The sequence below is a fragment of the Dermacentor variabilis genome, chromosome 7 (genome assembly GCF_050947875.1).
Source record: "Dermacentor variabilis isolate Ectoservices chromosome 7, ASM5094787v1, whole genome shotgun sequence".
In the NCBI taxonomy this organism is placed as follows: domain Eukaryota; kingdom Metazoa; phylum Arthropoda; class Arachnida; order Ixodida; family Ixodidae; genus Dermacentor; species Dermacentor variabilis.
The window spans coordinates 99,773,499-99,795,410 of record NC_134574.1 but is presented as its reverse complement, the minus strand read 5'-3'; the positions used below and the strand labels follow the sequence as shown (position 1 = coordinate 99,795,410).

Sequence of the window (21,912 nt, the reverse complement as noted above, 5' to 3'; positions counted from 1 at the left end):
ATGTTCTGACACTGCTGACACTTTACCAAATGAACTGTAATAAACGTATGTGCTGGGCTTGGTGACATCAGGGTACCACAGGCATTCATGAAAGCTAATCTAACACATAATGTTGACCTCATTAATTGGGTAACCACAGAAAACTTAACTGCAGAGGCATCTAAGCTTTTAGATTTACAGTTAAAAGCACAGCCCTGATCTTTCTTGTTATAGAACACCAATGGTATGTTTGGGGTACAATGGCAAACTTTACTAGTACACAAAGTTTACTTCTGAAACAGTGTAGTAAGAAAACCACGGTCCATGCAGCAGCCCATACTCAATATGAACTTGTTTTGAGCACAGAGTCACTTATCAAAGGTGCCAAACAGCTCAACGCTGGCAACCTATGGTGGCGAGGACAAATTTGACCAGTGTGACAAATCCTACTTATGGTACTTATAATGAATGTGATGAAGCCAACCTGTGATATTTAGGAGAAATCTTACGAAACCAACTTATGGTACTCAAGACAAATGTGATGAAACCAACTTATGATTTCTAGGAGAGATGCAACAAACCTCACTTTTGACACCTAGGACAGATATGATAAATCCAACTCATGACCTCTAGGACAAATGTGACAAACACCACATATGGCACCTAGGATAAATGTGACAAGACCAACTTATTATTTCTAGGATGGATGCGACAAACCCCACTCTTGGCACCTAGGATAAATGTGACTAATCCAACTAATGGCCTCTAGGACTAATGCGACAGACACCATTAATGGTACCTAGGACAAAGATGACAAAACCAACTTATAGTTTCTAGGACAGATGAAACAAACCCCACTCTTGGCACCTATGACAAATGTGATGAATTCCAACTCATGACTGCAATGGCTAGACTTCAATGGCAATTACCAGAAAGCATAATGGCAATTTCCAGAAAGCTAACACAACAGCTAGCTGCTTTAAGCCCTGCAATTTCTCGCTTCAGGAATGCTTCGCCGGCTTAAAGCAGCTGTTGCGTTAGCTTTCTGGAAATTGCCATTATCTTTTTCCTGGAGCGCTCAACACAGTAGGCTCCTCTTGGGGCAAACTCTGGGAAACCGAATTTTCTGATAAGCTGAGCTGTTTGGGGACTTTTCGTCTAGCTTCCTGTAGTTTCAGTTCACTGAAACTACAGGAAACACTGCCTCCAAGTTCCAGCTCTAGGATTGCTTGACCAAAACCAACTAGCTAAAATTTAATCTGTTCTCGAACAGCTAGTCACGACTTATGTACCTTTTCTACGACAACTGCTCCTTCATCACACAGAAAAATACCAGACATTGGCATGTGCCGAGGCAGCCAGCAAAGGGCGCCTATAAGTAGAGTTCAGCATTTTCAGTTTTAACTGCAAAGAAAAAATATTTTTAAAAATGAAACAAGTGTGCAGAGTTTCTTTTTTTGGCATTCAGCTTTAACCAAACAGGGTCTGTGATAGGAAATTTACTATAGAGCTAAGACAGCAATCTACGCACAGCTGCGAGCCTGCATGCGCTCCGATGCAAGGAGCCCAGCCAAGTCAAAGCCACATGTCAGTTTGCTGTGCAAGCAATCTTCACTTTATTTTTATTTTTCCGTCCGGTTTGCCTTTTGCGATGCCAACAAAAAGCAAGGGGGTGAGGAGGGGGGGGGGGGGGGGGGGGATAAGGAGACCGAGTGCATAGAAGGGTCGGGAAAACTCTGTTTGGGTAGAGAACAAAAAAATTTTAAAGAGAGGACACTCGGGAAAATCTGCCCTGAGGAAGTGCATCATGATCATGTGAAAGCCTAGCCTTCCGCACAGCCGCTAGCTGGCATGAGTGGCAAAAAATTTGTTTAAAATTAAGTTGACCCACAATGTTATACATTTAAGGTTTTGTCCCTAATCAGGCTGCACACTTATATTTATGTAATAAGTTTAATAGTTGTGAATGTACGTTTTCGTGGCTTTTTAATGCACAACATAAAGGCTAGCCTTGCCCAGCCGCAAGTCATTTGCATTTCAGTGCGTTTCGGCCTTGTGCAAACTTCAATCCCTCGTGGCTTTGTACTAACTTTAGCCACTCGTGCGGAAGCAACCTCTGCTGCTTTCGTATCGGCATGTTCTTGCGTCTTGAACAAAGGCCAGACATCTTTTTTAACCTTTCTTTGTACTTCAAATGCTGCGCGCGCTGCATAGCTTCAATAAAATGAATTAATTAAAGCTTTCAGGAAGCTAACCCGCCCACTTGGGAAATTGCACCCATGTCAGAGGCCAAATGGAGATAGTTTTCTTTTTTTTCAAAGTCCGCACAAATTTAATTTCTGTTCAAACAATTAGCCCTACTGATTAGTAGTTGCCGAGAGAAAGTAGAGCTCATTGTAGATCATCAGTTAAGCAAGGCTATTCATATGAAAGCCCTTTTGGTAAACAGGGTGCGAGTGCTTTCTTTGTTTCATGTGTCGACTGGATAAATTGCCACAGTGAAAAAATGTAATCTGCAATAATTGTGGTAATAAACCCTACCGATTATTTATATTTTGTTATGTATGATATCTGTGTATGACTGCAACTGCCTGTACAGTGCTAAGATGCCCTAGGTATGAATACACCTGCAAATTACTGGTTCTTCTTGATTTCTCTTTTCCTTTACCGTGGAGAACCAATTTGCTGTGCGGTTGTGGTAGCTTTATTTGTTGCACGTTTTTGATGCCTGGCATCATGTGCTTTTTCTCTGACTATTCTGTATTGTGCTGCTTGCCTGTTGTGTTATATTTGTAAGTGTTCATTAACGTGCTTGCAGCCTGCAAGGGATGGTGCCACTTTTTAATTTGTTGCTGCATTTAGTGCCGTGCAATAAATAATTCTTCATTTATGAGGTGTCTCTTGTACTTAGCTCCACAAGAAGTTGAATAGACAACAGAACCGCTAGTATTACCTTGCCTGTAACGGTACCGGCGAGCACAATGTAATATATTAAGGAATTAAATTTTCACCCTTAAAGGCATGCAGTTAACTAGCTGAGAATGATATATTAAAAATAGCTACTCTAACAAATGTATAAAAGCATCGCAATACTGTGCGGATGGTTGTCGACACAAGCAATGCATTGCAGCATTCAAACTGCCCGCTCATGTCGGTACCCAGGGAACTGAAACCGGAAGTTAGGGGTTAGTCTTCTGTCTAGCCGCTTGGCATGCTACAGTCAACTGGGCCGCTGGACTCTATGGGAGTGTCCTCTCTTTAAAAATCTTTCCTTTCTCTGTGGTTTGGGCTTCGGGCTCTTGCAGTCTTCACGCTGCCGCCACTGTGGTGGATGAATTTGGCAAGTTACGTAATGCTAACGTGGCGTAGTATCCGCCAAGCCATTGCATTTCTGTGTTATTTATTTGCTGGAGCACTGTGTGCCTATGCGATATCTCAAATAAACTCTCATTATATTTGTGCACGAATATCAAATGCACTTACTCTTAAATGGTATTGTGTCTTTGCTAGAAAGCTTCTAAAAAACTTTATTCTCTGTATTGGATGCAACTACAATGTTGAGCAGAATCTGCAGTCATACATCTTTCAGCATCTACAAAAATAGTGAACCAGCTGTTGACAAAAAAGAAGAAAGCAGTAATCTCAGCATGAAAAATTAGTCACCAAAAGAAGACAATAAATGTTCTTGAAAAATGTATTCAACAGGGGAAAAAAGGACCGAGCATTCAAGTGGAAACAAAATCTGAAATAAGCTGGATGAATTTTGGGAAAATAAAAACCTAAAATGCTGAACCCTACCTACAGCTTCCTATCAGCACCTGACTTCCCTTATTAGTGCAATCACTGAATTACGTTGGCGCTATAATGACTAGCTTCAATGTTTCTAAGCATCTTAGATAGAGCAGTTCGCAAATATTTTATCAGTAATGAAGTAACATAGGATGCACATTTAGGATGTATATTTTTGGGCAGCGGTCATAGGAATGGGGCACCTACTAAGAATCTTTTCTCCGCTACAGACTGGTGCTGTCAAACAAGTGGTTCCTGCCGTGCAGCATTCTAGCATGCGCAGCTACGCTCGTGCCTGCACGTGCCACCCTGCTACGCCTTCTCCTGTTCCCAACTGCTCCTGCCGCTACGTCGCTACCATAACATTGACATCGCCTTCCCTATCATCACCTTGTGCGGCCTTTAGCATTCTGTTGCTTGCATGTGCTGCATTTCTACCCAAGGGCACCACTACGCCTGCACTAGCTGCATTGGAGGGTATATAAGGGAGCCACCAACACACCCAGACCCTTTTTGGCAGATGTCATAGGAATTGGGCATTGTTCTCTCCACTACAGGTTGGTTCAGATATTTTCACACTATTATTTTCGTCCATGTTGCATACTCACCTGCAGCTGCTGCCCATAAGTGTTGCTTTGTGGTTTTGCTTGCTAAGCAATATGCCTACTAATACTGAACTGGCCAAGAAAATTGAGCATTTTGAGTTCCTGCTTCATGCTAAACTGGATAACCTTGTTGATGATTCTGTGTCTAAAATTTCCAAAAAGCTAGAAAGAAGATCAGGGTCTTGGTAATCTTGGTTCACTTGTTGACAGTGTGCGTTTCATGAGTGACCAATATGATTCAGTATGCTCATCTGTCGATGAACTGGTCAATTCAAACAAAACACTGAGGGCCAAAAACGAACAGCTATCCAAGAGGATTGCAGATATAGAGCAATACAGCAGGATGAATAACGTCGAAATCAAAGGCGTCCCTTGTACACCAAACGAGGATTGCGCAGTTATATGGAAAACCATTGGAGAATTGTCATATCAAGGCCCGTAAGTCAAATGATAGCAGGGTCTTTTAGATAAATGCGGAATATGATCTTCGTGTATTCACTCGACGCTGATTTCTGCAGTTTATCTTTCCTATTGTATAATCTTTGTTTTATATTGTCATGGCACAGCTATCACCAGGGGAAACAAAATCGTTGCTCTCTAATTCTGCCAATTTGTTACTTCACATCAACGTGCGTAGTTTGTGCAAAAACCATGACAGCATTGCTTCCTTCTCTGAATCGCTCTGTCATTCTTTTTCATTCTGTGTGTTACTGAAACGTGGTTAGGCTCTTGTGATGGCAATCTGTACGGTTTTCGCTCGTACAATTCAGAATATTGTCACCGTGATTCTGGTCACTACGGCGGCTCGGCTATATTTATATTGTCTTAAATTAAGTGCAAGCGTATGTTTGACTTGTCTTTAAGTGTTTTGAACTGTGAATCCGTGTGGATTGAGGCTAACAATTCCCCTTTTTGCAATTTTAATAATTTGATCATTGCATGCATTTACCATTCTCCATTTTCATCTATCCCGGATTTTCTACATAATTTTGCTGCAGTACTCAATATAATCTCTACTGAAAACAAAAAAGTTATACTGGTTGGTGACATCAATATTATTTTACTGTACACATATAAGAACAGCACAATAGCATATAGTGATTGCTTTCTTGTTTTCGGGCTTCAGTCCCTAATTTCATCCCCTACGCAATTTTCACCCAATGGAAACTGTTCTTGACCATGCTTTAAGCAATATCACACCTACGCCACATGCAGGAGTCATTAACACGCTTATCACTGATCATCTTCCCGTACTTGTAACTTTCACTGCAAAACTACCCCACTATAACACGTGCCATATTACTTCTAGCTTAAATCAGGACAACTTTATTAATACAATTCATGGCACTGAATGGACCTAGATTGGCAATTTGCGTGATCCTGAAAGAGCACTAGAGAATTTCTGCTCCTTGTTTCTTAAAGCAGTGTATGCAAACACTAAAACTGTCAAATGCAAGAAAATATTTATATTTCCCTATAATCCCCGGTTAACAAAAGGTTTGTTAACTAGCATGCAAAAGAAAGATAATCTATATTGGAAAACTAAAAAACAGCCATTCAATGTGGGTCTAAAACTTATGTATGAAAAATATAGTAATTTGTTGAATAACTTTCTAAAAATATCTAAACAACTTTATTACGAAAAATAATTTTGTAATACAAAAAATAACCCCATGAAAAAATGCAAACTTTTCATTGAATATTTGAATAGACCACAGGTTAGTAGAATAATTGATAAAATAAATTATAAACAGCAAATCTACACTGAGGCATCCAGCATTGCTAACTCGTTTGGCGATTACTTCCATGAGATATACAATAATAGGCCCTGTAACTTCATTGTATCCTCTTACACATTGTAACCATTAATTTTTCCTCTTTCCTGTCACCCCTGATGTGTGTTCTACAATTCTAAATCTAAAGAACTCTAGCGTCAGGCTAGATAATATTTCTGCTTATTGTGCACTTAAAGCTCACTGCTTCATATATTGCAGAAGTATTATGCAATATAATTAATCTCATTTTTAAATATGGTACCTTACCGAGCGCACTTAAGAAGGCCAAGTTAATCCGGGTGCATAAAAAAAGGTCATGTTACAGAGGTCCTAAACTATCTCCCTATCTCTATTCTCTCCTCAATGAGCAAAATTATTGAAAAATTATTTCTGAAATGAATTAACAAGTACCTTGACAAATTTAAGCTGCTAAAGCCTTGCCAATTTGGTTTCCGTGTAGTTAGTTCAACCAATTTAGCTTCACTATCATGAACCAATTTTTTAAAAGTCTTCGATCGACAATGGCGATTTCGTCGGTTCCGTATTTCTTGGTTTTACAAAAGCCTTCGACACCGTTAATCATAATATTTTATTTATATGCTAGAACCACTGGGTATAACTGGTCCACCTTTAACTCTTTTTAAAAATTACTTACTTGATCACGAACGATCAGTCTGCATAGGTGGCGTTTATTCAAATGTTGGGGTCATTAATCAAGGGGTACCCCAGAACTCAATACTTGGGCCTTTATTGTTTTGTAGCTACATTAATGATCTACCTGATTGCATTAATCTTCCTTAAGTTGCCCTTTGCGCCAATGATACCACCATTTTCATGTCACATTAATTGTTAACAACGCTAATCACTAAGCTGAACAACGAATTAACCAACGTTATTCAATGGTGTTCTTTAAACAACCTAATCTTGAACCCACTTAAAGCTCAGTTGATGATTTTTAAAACATATCAAAAAGTTCTCCCTTATCTGCCACAAGTAGCCATAGGCCATCATTTAATCCCAGCGGCTGATTGTGTAACAACCTTACTTGGCACAAAATTAGACCTTAACTTGAAGTTTAATAATCATACATGTTAAAATAAAAACTGCTTTGGTATAAGAGCTCTCATTAAATCTCACCAATATTTTTTTCTGTTCACACCTTATTGTCTGTATACTTTGCCTTCATACATAGTCACATTACAATAGCATCACTTCGTGGGGAAATCCATACCGTATTTACTTGCATAGTGAACGCACTCGCATAATAAATGCAGCCCCCTCCCTTTTCCAATCAAGAACTGTTTTTTTTTTTCTTTTTCTGGCATAATGATTGCACCCTGAACTTGCTGCCGTGAAGTAGGAGACACGGTAAGATTCAGCGTTTGATAGGGCATCCGGCGGGTGCAACTGTGTCCCACGTCGTGTCGGACGCCGAACCGTACTATTCGGATACATTTATTGCGATAGCAATCATATGCATGCTCCACGCGCATTTTCGCCGTCTTCGTCATCGTAGCCGCGTGCCGCATGGTGTGGGTGTTAATGAAAGAGCACGAGGGAAGCCGACAATCGTGGTTGAATCTCACGTGCCATCTTTCGTTGCGCAAAAGGCCACAGGGTGGAGGGGAGGGAAGGACGGCGGCATTGTACTCCGGCAGCAACTGCGCATTGCACAAACGCGCCCGAGGGGCCCCGACGATTGCTGATCAGTCTCTCGCATACAAGGGAGGAAAGTGGGAAGGAAAGCTGGAAGGAAACACACCGTCGCACGCATGGCACCTGGGAGAAAGGACGGAGGGGCGGCAGCTGTGTTTTACTCTGGCAGCAACAGCACATTGCACAGCCGCAGCGCGCCCTATGTTGAAAGCGATCTGCGTCGAGGGCTGAGTCGATGGCGGCTCATACCTTTGTACGTGCTGCGTTCTCGCCGCTCAGTTTGTGTTGAAGCGAATGCTTGCAAGTTTATACAGCCGATCAAAGCTACTGTCATAACTTTGTATAGCTCTCGACACATTTGCTATCGCAATCGATGGTTCGCATTTCGGGCCAAAGTGACTTCTTTAGAAGTGGCTGCGGAAAAAAATCGCGAAAAATTTTACCTCGCGTAGTGAACGCACCCCCCAACTTTGCGCATATTTTTCGGGTAAAAACATGTGTTCATTATGCGAGTAAATATGGTGTAACTGTCACCTTTCGTCCACACAGCACACTCAGAACCAGGCCGTTCGCATTATTATCAACAGTTATTTTTACCCTAATGCTCGTCCGCTCCATCAGGCTAACTTCATTCTTCCTATATCTGGCTTGTTTAAATTTCACTTACTTATCATTCTATTTAGGTTACTTAACAAAGAGCTCGCGTGTCAATTAATAGACTTTAGGTTGCTCACAAATACCAACAGCACTAGGTTTGCCCATTATTACAACTTTCTGTTACTTAAATGCAACAAGAACTACGGCAAAATGACTACCTCCTTCTCGGCGATTAACTTGTAGACTGACTTACCCCATGCTATTAAATCATTAACATCTTTACATGCATTCAAATATGAACTTAAAAATTTCATATTGTATAACTAGTTGTCCTGATTAATTTATTTTGTACATGAAGTGTGTACTTCATTTGTTAACTAGGTTTATACAATTTAGATTGATAATGCGCAAAATGTTTTATTTTACATGTATGACTCCTTGTATAAAAATTGAATGTATTCCTTTTCACTACTTCGTTCACTTTTTATTTACTTGTAGATTGCATAATTTTACATTGCTGTATTAATTTATCATTTTGTACCGATCTTCTCATTAATCGAAGGTCCCGCTGCAGTCATTTGACTTTGGGACCCTCGCCTGTATACTACTACCAACGGTCAACCAACGGTCAGAGAGAACTTTGCGTCCAAGTGGTAATTGCCATTTGCTGCTCTTGGTGAACATGCCCACTCAATGCCAGAGTTTTCCTCAAGCGACTTGGACAGTTTTTGTTTAGCAGGACTGTCCAAATTTACCGAATCTAAGATTTCAAGCTGCATCCCCATGTCAAGCCCCACTGTTTTCAGCCTCACCAGTGCGCTTCCATATAAATCCATACTTCTAAATATTATTAGCGGGCGAAGGGCAAAGTGCAAGCACATCTGTTAAGTACATAACTGGAAACATCATAATAAGCTTGGATAACCAGGACAATTTGTGCTTTCCGGTACATCTAACATGAATTCACAACAATTTGAGGCAACAAAGTTGCTTAAAACTAGGACCAAGCAAATTCCCAGCTATAACAGCGACGTCCTGTGGAAATCTTATGGGCATCCACGGCCAGAACCTGGACATGTTGAATACGTCCTGCGGACGTCCCTCACATGACCGTTTGGCCACACTTTCCGTGTCCTGTGAGCATCCCTTGCATGTCCGGGAGGGACATTATGGGGACATGCTGCGTACATTTTATGGACACATGTCAGGGCCTTATGCACAGTGTTTGCTATAATGTCGATTACGGTCGCAGCACACGCTGTGTGGCCGATGCAACAGGCAGAGCGTCCACGCTTCAAGAACAGATACGTTTTATGCGCACGTTACACTCACGCACATGTGCGGAAGAACAGCATACTCCTCATTCTTATAGTCCTTTCACCAAGCACAAATGCCCTATTGAACTAATTGAAGTTTTCAAAGTCGTAGAGTACGACGTACACACAAGTTCCAGACATGATAACTTGAACAAGTGAAAGAACATGATTCTTTTACAAGGAAACTCAAAGGCAAAGCCTCAATTGGAGCACAAATATTCACATGTTTAGCAAAAAAGGTCCGTGTGGGATAACCTTGGGACATTCATGGTAAAATATTTGAAAGAGGTCTATTGTGCAATATCCCTGGGACATCTGTAATAGGATATCCGAAACTAGACGTCCGGCAGATGTCCCATTTGTATTCAAAATGGTGCATGGTGACTGGGACATGATGGTTTGGATGTCCTATGGATGAATTGTTTTTCACTGAATTGGTAGATATCACTAGTAACTGACACTATCATCGATACACTCTTCGAAATTCGGACATGTCTCGAAAATCTCGACTTATTGAAATGACACAAAGGTCTTCTCGGGAAGAAAAAAAGTATGCAAAAAGACAGCCCGATGACAAGGAAAGCAAAGGGCGTATACAATGCCCTGTACGCCCTTTGGTGTCTTACGCATTTCATGACATCACTGGACACAAATACCCACAAATGTGTTTAGCTCAGAGGATTCAGATTTAGAGAGTTAACGTTAAAGGAACTCTCCTTGAGTTATTTACAGTAAATAAGTTTAAGTGCAGGTGCACATCGTAATAGCAAGCTCTACAAACGCGGTTATAGCACTCAATACAAGGTACACATGAGATCCTCTGATCTGGGCATCACTCTAAAAATGATGCAACAAAGCTCACAGAAATAACAGAATGTGAAGGTATTGTTCAACGTGGTAGTACCGTGTTCTGCGAGATGATAAACGGACACAACACTAGCGTAGGCAATCATGTCTGTGAGGTCGCACACTGTGACACAAATTGACAAATTTTATGGCATGCAGATGCTCTTGCTTTACAGTAGAACACTCCACATGAAAATACAGCGATGCAAGAAGTGCATCGACATGTAGTCAGTGCACGCGCATGCACAGTGTTCTAGTGTAAAAGTCGGCCCAGTGCTTTGACAAGGCTGCCAACATGCAAGCCGCTTAAAAGCAAGTTTTAAGCAACATGCTCATGCTGAAGATGCAAGAATGAGACAGCACCACACCAACACAATCCAAATGGTCTTACTGACAGGCTGGGTTCTGCCTTTGCCGCTTATAAAACCAGATGAGAATTAAATAACCACAAAGTTGAAGCAGTCCAGAGAAAAGTAAATAATTTCGTTTAGTGTCACTTACAACTAAGATATTTCATCCAGTTCATGCTGACAGACTACATTTTGCCACCTTTTCTACATGCTAACATGTCAGAACTTCAAAGCTTCTTTATGCCGTCATAAGCTTGCCACAACTGTCTTTACTAAGCAACTATATCTAGTCTAATTCTATGAAACCAATAGACAGTGAGGCAAAGGAAAGCATAGCAGAAATTAACTGCATAGTGTTTCAAGAACTAAAAACTATAAGAGCAAATTAATTCCAGTACGTCAATTCACTAAAGTGCTTATTAAAAGCAGTAATATCAAAATGTGACTCCATAGAATCCCCGTTCCTAACGCAGAGGCTCAGAAAACAGATGTATTGCAATGTTTGCATTTAAAATTTCAGTTCTTATAGGAAGGTCATTTTTGCTTGTACATAGCAGGAATCAAACTTTGTTCTCACTGTTAATAAGAACCCTTCAATAAAATGAGACAAATAACAGGCCCAGTATCATTCAAGATTAGTTTGGAAGGTTACTGACGGCTGACCTACCAGACCGTCAATAAGACCATTTGGCTCTTATATTCAAAAGACAAGGCTTTAGTTGAGAAAGCAGCTTTCTCACAAGAGTTCATCAAAATATCCAGCAGCCCCAACAGCACAACTCATGCAAAAGACACGCACTCAGCGACTGTCACTAATGCAAAGCGGTCACAGAAAAAAAATAAAGCCAAGCAGTAGCACCGACACAGCTTTATCTTTAGCAAAATTTAGTTTTTTGAAGTACACATGTCGCACCCGTCACTCCTGGAGCTACACCAGCGACTATCAGTTCTACCAAACAATGCTGTGATGAATGTTAAGCATTTGCGACTTCTCAAACTTCACTTACAGCCTCTTCACATCATGATCTTAGAATTTCTTTTCAAAGTCGGTTGCCAGCTATTCAGTATCATATTGCAGGTGTCCGAGACTCAAAAGTGCTCATATTCAGCTTATTGTTTTGCAGATTCAAACCTCAAAGTTAGCTCAAGTAACCATTGGAGAGACATCAGAACAAGCTCTCCAATAAAATCGACTGCATCTATTAAAAGCTAACAGTAACCACAATGCCCAAGCTGACTGTCTCATTTACTGCTGTTTGATCTTATTTTTTTCTTCTTCTTTCCCAGCTCTCCTTGAGGTTGAAGTACTTTCAGTATCCCAATTGCAATCTATCCATGAAAAAAATATATGATTTTTCACTAGAGTAGTGTCCCAATGTGATTGGAATGTTGGCAATAATATGAAAGTCATTTTTCTTCAACAAAGGGGCAACATATTATATGCTTGAGAGCACTTATATTGTTCTTTCGGTTAACAAACAGATGAACGCTTACAAAAAGAAAATCTGAAGTTTGTGATGCGGGCGTGAAAAAGATAACCAATTGCTTGCTTCCTGGAGTGGCTGAACAAGCGAAAGTAAGTTAGGCACGGGTACCTAAGTGACATGTAGCTGCTACTAGGTATGAATTAATTAAGTAATCAATGCAGCAGCTGAGGTTGGCACTGTCCACCTCCTTTATGACTGTAGTCAGGTAAGCCCGGCATTTCGGGCGAGAGAATTTGCAAGTCAGATGTGAACAGAGAAAATCTGACTGAAATTCCTGACACAGCACTACACATGTCACAGGGATGCGTGAACGTAAAATGAGCTGCCAGAGTTCAGCTTGAGTAATGAACACATAGGATGTGTGTTTCCGGATAAGACAGATATACAGAGATAAGCTGCTAGTGAAAGGTAATAATTATAGTAACACTGTGCAGCAAAAGAGAGGTACAAGTTTCCTTGCTGACTAGAAATGCCACTCGGAAAGATAAATGTCAGATCAGGTGTAGAGGCAAAATTAGGTCTGTAAGAAAAGACTTTGACAAGGTTGCGGCAGATATTTTATGATGTGTTTGGGCAAGGCTGTCTCGTCAGAGAAGCACGGCCCAGGTACTAAGGCCTATCCACATAAAAAAGATAAGAAGAGAGAGACATAGATAATGAGAGAGAGAGAGGCACGCACGCATGCGCAAGGCAGCCATGGCGGCGGGCAAGCTAGGAGGAGGATGGACCCGGGTCCTTCTTGGCCGTGAACGATATCACAGAGCGGAGCCCCTTCACGGAGGTCTGCGAGAAGGGCACAGTTGAGCGGCTGCAAGCTGACTGCGCCGTTGAGGCTGGGGTGGCGGGAAAATGGGAGGGCCAGAAGGGGTACGACAACTCTGCCACACACCCATCTCGCCACGCTTTCGGTTAAGCCCATCCTGTGCATTTCTCTGTGCCACTGCACACCTGCTGCACGCCACCTGCTGGACATCGTCTGCTACATGGCGCCCGCTACATGGCGTCTGCTACAAGACAGATGGCATCTGCTGTGCATCTACTCTATGGCATTCAGCTGACACCTAGCATCCTGTGGCAGCCAGCTAAAGAAGGGATGCGCTGCAAAAGTCTGCATAAACCAAACATTTCTAGCAGGAGACTACGCTCTACAACTAGTGCTCTAGAAACTAATGAAGCAGGAAAGGGCTACGCTACTTATTACTGCAGAAAATGAAATTAACACAGTACGAAGGAAGTGAATACTTGTCTGTTCAACTAAATCACTACAGCAGCCGATGAAGCAGGGGAGGATTTGACTACTTACTGTCACAGAAATAAATGACAATATTTGTAGTCTGTTAAGGGAAGTGGATGTCTACAGACAGTTCTGTTGGAGAAAGCGGGGCTAAAATTATTAATATTTTTACAATTCAGTGGCATGTAAATGCGCCAAGGGTTAGAATGTCTGACTGTTCAATTTGGCACTAAGGATGAATGGTTAACACAATGTCTTAGAACAAAACAATAATAAAATGGAAAGTACCAAAGTAGGAGGACAAAATCAGGGAAGTAAGAACACGCAAACACACACACGTAAACACAGGAACACAAAAGAGGTCGCATCGAGACCACTGCTGGAAAGGAAAATGAAATGGGTTGGTCGGTACACGAAGTTGCGACAGCGGTCAATCTACCATCTACGGCCACATTGACTGCGGGTGCTAGGAGCGTTTCGTACACAAGTCTACAGGGAGCAAATGGGGGTTAAGGGGAGCTAACACAGACAGCACTTCTGTTCTACGAGGGGAGTTTCGCAATAGGCAGGCTGATGCAGGCCAATTCCTGAAAACAGTAACACAACCTTGACGCAGGAGACAACTTTGACGAGTGATGCTGCGCACAATTCTACATTACTAACTTTCAATTTATTCATTTGGGCCCTCACTGCATAGACAGAAATAGAGGAACTTAAGAACCAACTAGGCGTACAGCTGAGGATACATTACAATTGTAATGACTTCTCTCCACCTTGTGGGTTTCCGCAGAACTATTACGCCAAGCTGAGGATACACTGTGCATGTTAAATCCCATAGCTTTTCTTCAAAGTGACAATGCGTAGTACGATAAAATAATTGATATTATGCTCTTAGAAGAGAGTTTAACTTGTCTGTAAACATGTTACACTTTATGAAATACCGGGCTAACGAAGCCGCACATGGCAAAAGCAATGCTCATTGCAATATCCTGTGACGCTTTCTTGAACTACAACGTATATATATATATATATATATATATATATATATATATATATATATATATTATTACACGAGTGTCCTCATCAAGCAAAAATTAAAGAAAGGCAGAACATCAATGATTATGTGGCTACCATTGCCGTGCAACCGCAGTCAAGTTGAATATGGTGGGTAACTGCAATAACAGCTCTCGTGCACTCTGGTTAAAATCTTTACCACAAGATGGCGCCATAAAAATTGCTGTGCACATAAGCGTCTCCAGCAATCCTGCTATCTGAAATGAGTAATACACTTACGGACAAGCTAAAGCTATAAAAAATCCAAGACATGTTCTAAAGAAAATTGTGGTTACCTAAGAAGTGTCAGGCTCATATACTAGTACAATTTATGTGTCGAGTGTCAGTCTTGCAGAAAAAAAAAATGTTTTAGTTGATGTAGGGTCACAAAAACTAGGCATCAAAGTGGGTGGAAAGGAATGCTGCAGTTCTCTCGGTACACGCCGAGTCTACACCGTACTTTTAATGTCAAAAGCCACATGCAACTGACTTAAATAATAAAGATTAGTACTCTATACTGCTCTGGGAGCTATAGAAAGGTAACTCACACACAAAAAGTGAACAGGTGCATAGTGAAACACACAATTACAACCACTCACAAGACACCAAAGTGTACTCAGCACTAGTGCGGTGCGCTACAAACCACAAGGTGTATGCATGTCGGCGTGAAACCGAAGTTAGCTTTTAGACTAGCAAGAAACAATGGGATGCTTAATTTATCAAGAAATCTTGAAGACTAGCCCTAGCCATTTTAGTCTAAGCATAGCGCTGAACAAAATGCATCTCACTCTAACCAACATGAAAATTGAAATGCACGACACACTTACGGAAACATTCCAAAACTAAAATTTTAATCATCAAGCCATGGTTCAGCGTATTTTGTTTAGCAGTCACCTCACAATTTATGCATGCAACGCAGCCGTGCTAAAAAAAAAAAATTGTTCAGCACCTGTGCCTCGTTTATAATCATTATTTATGTACAGGTCTCTGAAGAAGTACAGGAAAAAAAGAAAGTGCGGGCATTATAATTGCACATGAAAGTATTATAGCAACATCATCGTATTTCATATGGTTGCAGAAAAGCTTTGGGATATCCCATTACACAATCTTGAAATCACTTGTAGCACCAACTTTAGTAATAACCTTGTTTGATTATGCTTAAGAGCAAGCACTAGAACAGGTGAATGCCAGTTAACATTTGTGAGAACTGTTGGGAGACCGATGCGGTGTTCTGCCAGTGGTGTAGCCTTGCTTACCTTCTTCTTAGTGCCGTTAGCGTAATCCATGTACATGGCAGAATTGGTGTATCGTCTATAGCTGTCGTTCCTCATCACGAAGTAGACGTGCCACTGAGCATGACGTCAGAGAGGGCAAAAAAACAAGAGCAGATAGTTTAGACACAGCCACGCAACACAATATAGCCAGAAATCATGCGGCAGAAATTCAATTCAAGTTTATTTGCATCTATACATGTACAGATGACAGAAAGTATTCAAGTTAGTTAGTACAAACATCAAGTCTGACTGATACAGCTGGCCACTTAATTTTAGTGAGGAGTTAATCTTTACCGATGGCCTACAATTAGCAAAGACAAAAAGATAGAAACTGGTCCCACAAACAATTTACGCTTCTGTTACAACACACGCTTTCCACCTTACCGTTATTTTAATGCCCGTTAATTGTGGTGACATTTAAGATTTGGTGGCCAGAAATGTATGTGAAACATTATGTCAGTGAACAAAAGATGGTTATGGTATTCTAAGCTGGCATCACACACTGTTCAGGTGAGTGCAAGGTAAAAAGAATCTTAAAAGCTGGTGGGTATGAAAACACAGTGGTACTCAATGGCTTTCAAGTTTACTTGCAATTTACTTCCACACTGGTGTAAGCCACTTGTAATAAACAAATTTCCACAGTCACCCATGCTATCCAGCTGACTCCATAGCTAGTTTACAGCGTATATTCCTCTCGGTGACACATATAATCATGCCCATTACCTAAGCTGGCCCTCTGCATCGTCCCAGTCTCAAGCACTCCACCAGTCTCGATCAGTTGAACAGCATTGAAAAAATTTCACAACAAACTATTTAAAAGTCAAAAAGCACCATTTCAAGCTGTATGGGGCTCTGAATCAGTGCTTTTACTGCGGTGATCACCCAAAGTATAGAACTTTGGGCACACTGTAATGACATTAAGCAGGATATATGTGATGTAATGCAAACCAGGTCTAATAAAAGCTGTGGAGTGTAAATGTACAGCCTTTATAAAATGAAATGAAGCCATGGTACGCATGAATGCTGCTGATGCCAGGCAATGTAGTCTGCTTTCTGTTGCATCCATACAGCTCGCAAGCTCAGGTGAGCAACGCAAACCCTCGCAATTATCCTTCACGTCTTCCCAGTGCGAAAAGTTTTGCCGGAGTGGCACAATTTAGCCAGGGCTAAGCAACAATTGTATGCTCCAGGTGGCTTTGTTTCTTCTGAAAAAAGGCAGTACATATCGATTCTCATCATGATCAACCTCTTTCACGTCCACTGCAGGACAAATCACACCTCTCCAATCACACCTAGCTGTCTCACGCCAGCTGACACCACTACTATGCCTGCAAATCCCCGAATTTCATCGCGTCTCTTGGTTTTCTGCTGTCCTCGACTATGCTTCCTGACAGCCATGCTGTAAACGTCTAATAAACCACCAGCTATCGGCCCTATGCCTTACATGTCCTGTCCAATTCCTCTTCTACCTCCTAATCTCAATTAGAATATCACCTGTACCCGTTTACTCTCTTATCCACAATTCTGGCTTCCTGTCTCTTAGTGTTATCTTTTATTCCATCACTAACTGCACAGGTTATCAAGATTTTTTGTTTGTTTTGTTTTTTCCCCTCAAAGCTTTAGCCTCATAGGTCAGTAATGGTAGAACGTACTGAATCTATGCACTTTCTTCTAAATATACAGATAAGCAGCCAGTCATGACTTGAGAATGCTTGCCATGTGTGCTCCGACCCAATTTTATCCATCTGGAAATGTATGGGCTGGAATAATGCAACTACAGTCGATCCTGGACATATCGAACTCGAAGGAGATCACGAAATAGTTCGGCATATCAATGATTCGAAGAATAAAATATGCCTATCTGAAGCTTACATGTATCGGAGACCTCCGCGCGTCTCGGACAGTTTCCCCGAGATTGTGAGAAGCGGGAACTTACTGATTTGAATCTCCAAAGCCGTGTAGAATGCAAAAAAATTGTCTTATTTCTTGCACACAAATTTTTCAATTCGGACAGGCTGCGGAATGGTCTTTGATATACTGATCCCAATGCTAGCCCTAAAAGTCTGCGTCGTCGAGGCACGAGACCACGATGCACCTCGTAAGCATCAAAGTGCTTGTTGCACGTTTTTACGCAAGAAAAGGTATAACTGGATGCACCACGGAAGCGAACTAGGCGGTATGGTACGAGCCATTTATATGCACATGTGGCAATACTGAGAGCACCCTGCTCATTTTTTCTGTTCCATGGCCTGTACTGCCCTTAATGTTCAGTCTCTTGTTTGACCGCATCTGCCAAAAACAGTGCCATTTCAAATTTGTCAGCATTAAATATTTCTGATGACGGAAGAAATGATTATGATACTTAAGGAGAAGCGCACTTACACGGGTGCGGCGTGGCTCAGTGTCTGGTGTAACGAATTTGACAGTGAGTGGGATCGAGTTCAATGTGTGCATAGGATTTCCATTAATTCAGCCTTGACAGGACCGACGAAACCGATGTAATTATCCGGTGAGTCGAATTAAACAAGAAGCAGAAAGAATGCTAGAACACACCACTGATTAATTTGGCTGTTGCCGAAGCCTATAATGCACCCACAAATCAAACGTGCACCCATTTCTTATGAGTCTAAAGTAGAAAACTAATGTAGAAATGACATTAAAGCTCCTAAACAAAGTATAAATCTAACGCGCACTCGATTTTACGGCAACAAAAATTGGCAAAGGTCTAATATGTGTTGCACAATGATTGCTGGTTTTCCAAATTCAGCTTCGCCATAATACACATGTGTTCTGCGGTAAAGCTTACAAACGGCGCAAAGACAGTTAGGGTTTTGTATCAGATTGCACCGCTAAGAAAATTTTCGGCCCAATTTTGGCAATTTTGGCAATTTGGCAAATGAACCCACGGCAGCAAAACATGCAGAGCAGAGCGAGCCTCTGCAACAACGCCAAACCACTCACGGCAGCTTCGTCGAACGTCCACCGGTCGGGATTCTGCATGTTGACCTTGGTGATCTCGTAGCTTCTCGAGTCGATGTTGATGGGACAGTTGGCATCAGGAGCCAGGTACTCGCTGGAAGGCAGAGAATGCGTGTTAGGATTCGTTAACACGGTCGAACAGGCCCCCTGATGCTGTAGACGCCTAATTCTTTACTAATAGCATACAATTACCCACAAAGTTTCAATGCATCTTCGCTTTGTGCCTCTGGGTTTTTCCTGAGAGTTGCCGATATTGATAGTTCGTCTCTGTTGTGGCATCATAAAATTAAGCATACGTAACTGGCTGGCATGCCCATACAATGTTTGAGTTATGTACTTGCCACGGATCTTTAGGCTCTCACCCACTTATACCACCTTGCTTCCATGTCTGGGGCCTAGATATCCTCATTAGTGAGAGGTGATTAGTGCACTATAACTGTGACCACAAGGACACAGTACACTTTGTTTATTCAAAAATCAAGCCTTTGTTGATGCGCATTCCACCACTGTGTGTGTGTATACACTGCGTGCACTGTTCGGTATGTAGAAAAGCACTTTTGATGCAGTCATAGAGCAATTCTGCTTTAACATATGCCAAATTTCACTGCCTCACCTCACACTACAATGTTGTTCCAATGCAAGTTATGAGCGCACTTTTCATTCAGTGTGATAGCCGCACACAATTCTGCCGCTTAATGACGTGACAAGCATATAACGCCCCCTCGGGCATAATCTTCGTTGTCCCACCAGGCTCGGTGGGCAACCCATGTCACCGCACCAAATAAACACCGACAAGCACAGCTGTTCGCAGTCAGTTATCGTTCACCACCACCACAGTGCGGAGCGTCTCTCTAACGGAGGGTGCCTTGAGCCCCCACTCGTTCACGAACCCGGGCGGATTGTGACAAATGACTTTGCTGTTTGCAGGTCCTGGATACGATAACATTAAAGCTGCAGTCTACTGAAATCAGCAGGAAACTGTTGCAAACAGTCTGAGAGTGTTAAGCAGACTTTATATTAGCACATAATATGTAAACTGAATAATTGCTACGTTGAGCTACTTCACGATTCCCTCTGAATTTCATATATTGGGCTCAAGTTTTACTAGGATTGCACACCGTGTAATTCTCTCAATATTGTGTGAAGCTTGTTGTGGAAAGGTGGCTAGAGGTTTGGCCAATGCATGCTGCTGGCATGCACTCGAATGACTCAAATATACATAGTCAGTTTTCCTTCTTGTTCAAACTGTCTTTCTAGTTTTCCACTGGCTATGTGCTCTGTGATCCCAACTCACGAGTGTTTGCACATTTTCAATTCGAAACAAATTACGAGTCACTGTGTTATCAGCAACAACATAAACATAGCCGCGCCGTGCATGTAGATATGAAAGAAAAACAAAACTCACTTCCATATCTCTTGTACTTTGATGGGGACATCTTTCAGATGAATTTGCTTCAGTTCTTGCACAGCCTCCCAGAACCTGGCCAAAAGAGTGAATAAATTTCATTCAAATTTATTCATCAATCAATCGATTAATGCAGCTTGTATGGACCCAAGGCTCCAAACCTTGTATTTAGCATCGGGCCATCATGCACTGTTAGCAAGGCACCACGACAAGAGGCAGGTGAGGCCTCGGCATGGCTCACCTAAGGTTCTCGAGGCTAAACTCTTTCTCGAGAAACTGGATGAAGTGCTCCCGACCCGCAGGGTCCCGGAGCAGCTCCTGCAGGGAGTTCTTCCAGCGACGCACCCGACGCGGTGGCACATTGGTTCTGGAAGGAAGCAGTGTCAGTTAACAGGCTGTCAGACACCGCCGGTGGAACTGTTCTGAATTGCATAAGTGCAGGAGCGCTTTTTGTCCAAGAAGCCAAAAGCAAGAAAAGAAGCTGCCACTCTACTGGACACGTAACTTCACAAACACTCTAGGTTTGAGTCCTCTAGGTAGATCGGTAGCGCCATCTGGGGTTTAAAAGGACAACTGTCACAACAACTGTTATGGCATTACGGTTCCAAAGCCTGATCGGACGCATGCATTCAAAGGTGCTCTGCAAGAATGAATTTGTTGAGCTGCCTCAGGAATTGGTGCGGCACAGAAACACTCAACAAGGAGGTATGGACACCACACGGTTCTATTACAGCACAAGAAAACACCAAAGTGCTTGGCACTCACGTCTGCTTTTCCACTTCCCAGAACTCAGTGCTGTCCGAGATCCAGGGGTTGGAAGGCTCAAGCGGCATACAGAAGCCATCGTACTCTGCGTGCTTTTCGTAATACGATTTGTACCTGAAAAAGAAAAAGATACAATGACGCCTTGCAAGTAACGGGTCATACGACTTCTGTTGTAGCCGGCAGTTGTTAAATTGTACTCACTACGAGGATGGCATGGACTGAATAAATGCGAAAAAAAAAAAAAGGCACTGAGTGATGTTTTCAGTTGCCTTTCTGTTTGGCACTTTATGGCATAAAGATGAATGTAGCCCAAACATACTAGCTGTTGCTGCTCAACTGTCATTGCAGCTAAAAGATAAAACACATGGTGACAATAGGTTGGTTGCAATGCAACTCTCAATTATACCTTAACAATACCAATACTCTATTTGCATTTATGTGGGTGCGTCCCAGGCATGCAGGGGCACAAAAGGCAATACTGCCCATGCCACAGGGGATTGTGATGCCAACCTATGTTCCAGGGTTACACACAGGAAGGAAGAGGAACAAAGAGAAAAAGACAGGGATGCTATAGCCGTCATAAATCAGCTGGTTACCCTGCACGGGGGTAAGGGGTAGCAGGAATTAAAGATATAGAAATAGACAAAAAAAACTAAGAGGGTAAGAAAGCACACACACATGATGGAGTGTTAAACAGGCACGTAGGAGGTTGGAGTTCCAGACGAGGTTGGAGTTCCAAATGAGGTTGGAGTTCCAAACGAGGTTATTAGGCATGCTGGGCAGCCTCTTCCAATTAGTACTT

General features: G+C 41.9%; 1 protein-coding gene across 3 annotated transcripts in view; it reads right to left on the bottom strand.

The window, feature by feature from the left end:
• LOC142587691 (regulator of G-protein signaling 7-like) overlaps positions 1-21,912 on the bottom strand; it is a 91,660-nt gene that overhangs the window by 11,193 nt on the left and 58,555 nt on the right. For 2 of the 3 annotated variants that reach the window (XR_012829608.1, XM_075698869.1), the window contains exons 11-16: positions 21,111-21,224; positions 20,587-20,712; positions 20,346-20,420; positions 18,923-19,034; positions 15,944-16,036; positions 13,080-13,183 (exon numbers count right to left, since the gene is read on the bottom strand). Coding sequence is in view for 2 of the 3 variants with exons in the window: in XM_075698869.1 (XP_075554984.1) it covers positions 13,112-13,183; positions 15,944-16,036; positions 18,923-19,034; positions 20,346-20,420; positions 20,587-20,712; positions 21,111-21,224 (592 nt within the window). In the remaining variant the exon portion in view is untranslated. The remainder of the gene's footprint in view (positions 1-13,079; positions 13,184-15,943; positions 16,037-18,922; positions 19,035-20,345; positions 20,421-20,586; positions 20,713-21,110; positions 21,225-21,912) is intronic. The other variant, XM_075698870.1, reaches the window with a different exon arrangement.